The sequence below is a fragment of the Prunus persica genome, chromosome G7 (assembly GCF_000346465.2).
Source record: "Prunus persica cultivar Lovell chromosome G7, Prunus_persica_NCBIv2, whole genome shotgun sequence".
NCBI lineage: Eukaryota > Viridiplantae > Streptophyta > Magnoliopsida > Rosales > Rosaceae > Prunus > Prunus persica.
The window spans coordinates 10,624,461-10,630,123 of NC_034015.1; the positions used below are offsets into that span (position 1 = coordinate 10,624,461).

Sequence of the window (5,663 nt, forward strand, 5' to 3'; positions counted from 1 at the left end):
CTCATAGTGGGCTTGAATCTCCTTACAAAGAGCGAAATATCTGTGCTTCAACCTAATTGTCTATGTGCTTCTTGGAGCATAAAATATTTCTTGTATTTTCTTAATTGTATCTAGCAATATGGAAAAAGGCCAAAGGAGAGAGAAATTTTTTAAAAGAAGCCAAAATGGACAAAATTACTCTTATTTATTTTTGAATTTCCTAAGGAATCCTTTACATTTGTATATCTTTAATTTGATAGTTGAGAGGTTTTTCTGTCTTTTTTAAAAAAGCTTTGGCTTTTTCCAAAAGTGAAAGTTTTTTTATGACTAAAACCTAAATTTACTTATTAATTAAGTTCTTTAATGATGTAAACTAGGTTAACTTTGAGCATAGCATGCAAGTCTCTAACCCTACATAAATGGGCCTAATGGAAAGAAAAAGATACAGTAAAAGTTCTTATTTCTTTCTTAATTATTTGATTTCCAACAATTTTATTTTTTGTAAGATAATTTACAACTTTAGATAGTTGCCAAAAGGATTTATCCTAAATAAGGAAAATAGCGTATAAGTTTATAGGCTGAAAATTAGAGTACATATATTAAAACCTTAAAACCTTGAAGCCGAAAAAAAAACATAAAACGGCCACTAATGCTATTATCCTAGATTCTACATATACTTTGCAAACACAATAAAATAGAACTAGATTCTTTTTTAATCAAAATTAATTAGGTAGATAGACTTTAATTATTATTTTTTTGGGTTGTATGTGTTCTTCACTAGGTGATTCTATTTTCCCCCCTTTCCCTTACCTTTACTACTTCTCTCACTGTGTTGTACTACTTTAATAACTCGTCTCTCCACCGTCCACTCCCTTCAGTCATCTTGTACTCTCTCTCTCTCTCTCTCTCTCTCTCTCTCTCTCTCTCTATAAAAGCAAGGTCACCCAGCAAAACTATTCCCTTCATCTCACACAGTATAGTAGTACCCTTTTTAATTAACCATGGCTGACTACCCCTACTCATCAAATTTCTTCCCAGGTCTCTTCAAATTCAACCCTCTTTATCAACGTCACCATGAACAGCCTCCAAACCCTCCTCCTCCTCCTCCTCCTCATCCTTATGCCCACAACTTTTTCCTCAACCAGTCTCACTCTTTTTACTGCACCACCCAACAAACTGTTACCTCTAGGCCCCCTTCCCCTCCTCTCAGAGAAGCCCTCCCTCTCCTCAGCCGCTTAAGCCCAACAAACCAACAACAACAACATCATCTCCTTCATGAAAATCAACAAGATCATCATCAGTATAAAGATCAAGATGAGGAAGAAGAAGATGATGATGATGAGAGTGTGACTGTTGCACTTCACATAGGGTTGCCTAGCCCTAGTGCTGCTGAGATGGCCTCTGTGCTGTCTGCTGCTGCGGTTGCTTCTTCCTCCTCAGAGATTAGTAGTCATCATCATGAAAAATTAGATCATGGGGGAGATAATGATTCTGCAGGGTACCCCATGAGCTGCAGGCTCAACAAGGGTCAGTATTGGATCCCCACCCCTTCCCAGATTCTCATTGGTCCTACTCAGTTCTCTTGCCCTGTTTGCTACAAGACCTTCAACAGATACAACAACATGCAGGTAATTGATTTCACCATTTAAAGTTGAACAAAATTAATAAAACCATTGAGGTAAATTTCTTGATTCACCATGAAACCATGGCCTCAGAAGCCATTTTCCCTTTTCTCCTCTCTCTCTCTCTCTCCCAATCTTTTTCTTTTTATCAGCCTTTTCTTCTCTCTTTGTTTTCCTCTAATAATTTAAGGACAACAATCAGTCTCATGATGAGCTCAGCTTTTTGTTTCTTCAATTTGTCTTTGATTTTCTTCCCTTAACTATCATCCTATGCTTGGGTTTATAAATGGAAAATCAGATTGGGGTATCCTTTTTGTTTTTTATTTACTTTTTCCAAATTTTACTTTTTAAAAACATATTCATCATCTTCTACTTTTATTTGCATGGTTTCTGGGAATTGGGGTTGAGTAAATCTTTCTGATTCAGCTAAGGCTATGGGCAGTACCGTCCCTTTATGTGATTGAACAACACAGGCAATGTTCCTTATGCCTTTAGTACTTTGAAGTCTGTGCTCAAACATATAATGGCAGAAGCTGAAAAATCTTGCAGTGTTTTTACCAGAGGGGCCAGGTCATAACATTATTCAAGTAACAAATGAGTTTCTGTATGTGGACCTTCAGTCTGCAACAAATCAGTTTTTGGTCATCCAAGCCCCATACTTATTCATACAAAATATATACCTCTCTCTCTTCTCAATCAACAAATCTTGAAAACTCAATAAGTAATTCATTTTTTTCTTTCTATTATTACATCTCAATGAGCTCTATCAACTCAGTAAGTAAATTGGTAGATCTCTCTTTTGCAGACAAAGACTTGTAAACTAAGCACTTTCATATGCCTTTTAAAGCGTCCCTAAAACATTCAAACAATTCATTGCGAAAAAAAGAAAGAATTTACTCCAATTGAAAATGCATTTTCAAGGGAAGTCCATATAAATATATATATTTATCTGAATCTTATAAAAATCATGCAGTTTTAATCCCCAAAATATTTGCACCTTTAATCCAGTAATTAGTTAGAAAGTTTCTTTCATGTGCACAACAGAAAAGTTAATGAATCTCGGAATTCATCAACAAAAGATGACTAGCATATTAGAAGCCAAATAATAGGCTTAAATACTGCACGTGCAAGCCAGCATTTTGTAGTTATCTTTTTTATCTTTTTATTTTTTTCTCTTTGAATTAACTGATAGTTTGGATGTTTTGGTATTCATTGATCACTGATTTTTGTTTTATTATTTTCTTTTTCCGACTATATATGTTATATATTGTAGATGCATATGTGGGGGCATGGATCTCAGTATAGAAAAGGGCCTGAATCTCTGAGGGGCACTCAACCAACAGGCATGCTTAGGCTTCCTTGCTATTGTTGCACACCAGGTTGCAGGAACAACATCGATCACCCTAGAGCAAAGCCGCTAAAAGACTTCAGAACCCTTCAAACACATTACAAGAGGAAGCATGGAATCAAGCCTTTCATGTGTAGAAAGTGTGGCAAGGCATTTGCAGTGAGGGGGGATTGGAGAACCCATGAGAAGAATTGTGGGAAGCTTTGGTATTGCATTTGTGGCTCTGATTTTAAGCACAAGAGGTCCCTTAAAGATCATATCAAGGCCTTTGGGAATGGGCATGCAGCTTATGGCATTGATGGCTTTGAAGAAGAAGATGATCCTGCTTCTGAAGTGGAGCAAGATAATGACTCCATGCAGTAATTACTTACTTGGAAGAGAATTAAGAAACATTAAGTATTGTTCATTAATATCATTAGCATATGAACTTAATTAGAGGGGTAATATTTATTGACATAGCCATGGCTTTCTGAGTAAGAAGTATGTAAGCATCATTTTGCTTAGAGGCCACCTTTTTTCTTCTTCTTTTTTTGCTCTTATTATGTAGCTCTTTTCTCAGTTCTGTAAGAGGTTCCAAAACAAATCCATGTTGACCAAGTAATTTATGTCAACCCATTGTTCATCAGCTAATGTGAATGGCTTTTAGTTTTTATAATTTTCTGTCCCTTTTGTTTTTTTGTTTTTTTTGAGAGAAAATGGTATTTCATTCTACCCAAACGTAACATTACATGGTAGAAAAATCTTTAACGAATTGATAACTTACTGATCACTGTGAAGCTCAAGATGGGAAACAATATGCCAAGAAGGCCACATTGAACCTTAATGATTATACATTTTCTTTAGGAAGTATATATTCTCATATTTGGATTGCCCTTGCCACTAATAAGGAGAAAGAGAGAGAGAATTTAAGAAGATGGTCAATGAGAAGAGAAGAATCTTTGAAATAAGACGATCTAACTTTTAGAGATAATAATAATATACGCACGGATAATTGAACTTTAGGGGTTTGGGGCTTTTGGCTTTAATAATTCAATTTCCTTTTAGGATCCTCCCGAAGAGTATTCATCAATTCACAAATCTCATAATTCCAAGTGCTCGATTACTAATCAGTTATACATGTGTGTCTTGAATCTCACATCAATTTTGTATTCTGTTAATAAATTTTATTGTATAAGTGAATCATGAACATATTTGTTGAAATCTTGATAAGGATGTCATAATTTGAGTGAGTCGTAATGAGAACGTTATGGATTTAAGTGGAGATTGAAATATATGTTCCGTGCTAGTTTTGTTTATGTTAATTAATTAGGAGAGTATGCTATCTCTTGGTTATAATGATTCAAGTAAACTTTATTAGTGACTAATTATAATCTCTTTAGGAATATTGCATCAAGAAGGCGAGTTGGTATCTGAAATGGTGGCAATATTGTAAAGGCAAAGTTAAGAGGAAAGCAAGACAAGGGTTGGGTATATTTTGTTCCAAATGTAGTTGAGATAGGCTTTTCATCTCCTGCAAATAACATGCATCAACTTTTTGTTGGGGCTGCATACGATGCCCCTTTTGCTTTGTTAGTGGAGAGAGAGAGAGAGAGAGAGGTATGTTTGATGGATGGAACATGTACCATTTGATTCACTATTGCTTGGGAAATTCAAAGCAAATGATTAGCTTAGAGAGAGAGAGAGAGAAAGGGGATAAATAATATAAACCTAAAAATGTAGAGATATGCATATGTACACACATAACTAACACAAGAGAAGGAAAGTTAAAGAAAAAAAGAGAGAAAAATGATGTAGGTGTCAATCAATAATAATATTGGATTGGAATGGATCTCGTTGGCAGCTTTGTTGAGAGAGAAAGAGAGAGAGAGAGAGAGAGAGAGAGAGAGAGAAGAGGATGGGAAAAAGCTAAGGTCAGCTACAGAGGGTGAAAACGCAACTGGGTGGAGCCCAAGTCGTATTGGTTGGTTGGTTGTGCTAGTTTGCAACATATACTGATACCCTGCTACAGTCATACAAAAACCTTTCTTCTGATGGATGAACTGTAGATTGAAACGACCTCTCAATAACACTTTGACCACCCCTCTCTTTCTCTCTCTCTCTCTCTCTCTCTCTCTCTCTCAAGGGCAGGCAGGGCAACTTTGAAATATTATTTCAGCAAGACTGCAAAACTTGCTAGCTAGCTTATCTGCTAAATACAACATGAAGTCAAGTATGGTGAAGAAGAGAATAATGGTAATAGTGATGTAACATACTCGTGTTTTACACTTTCACTAACCAAACGTACGTATATTTAAACTTTTTGGTACGTTATTCTTCTAATTAACCAAAACCTACGTATATTTAAACGTACGTATATATCTTTATCTTGTAGGTGGGCGAAGTGGGTTTGCTAGCTATATATATTATATATTTTTGGCAAAAAAGAAGAAGAAGAAGCTATATATATATATATAAAATTCCTGTGTAATAATAATTAGTATTATTACTCCTACTACTAAACATATATATATAGTTGAACTACAAGTAGAAAGCATTTATTCACAATCAATATCCCACCCCTTTGTAGGGGAGACCAAAACCCTACCACTATTTGATCCTTTTGGTCCACCCCCTCTCTCTTTTCCATTTACATCACCACACATTCTCTCTCTCTCTCTCTCTCTCTCTCTCTCTCTCTCTCTCTCTCACGTGTAAAAACACACACATGCTTGCTT

The 5,663-nt window shown here is 35.6% G+C and overlaps 1 protein-coding gene across 1 annotated transcript; it reads left to right on the forward strand.

Moving 5' to 3' along the window:
• Positions 584-3,604, forward strand: LOC18769330 (zinc finger protein WIP2). The gene is made up of 2 exons (XM_020567680.1): positions 584-1,607; positions 2,875-3,604. Exons 1-2 carry the CDS (start codon positions 981-983, stop codon positions 3,310-3,312), a joined length of 1,065 nt encoding a protein of 354 aa, XP_020423269.1. The 5' UTR covers positions 584-980; the 3' UTR covers positions 3,313-3,604.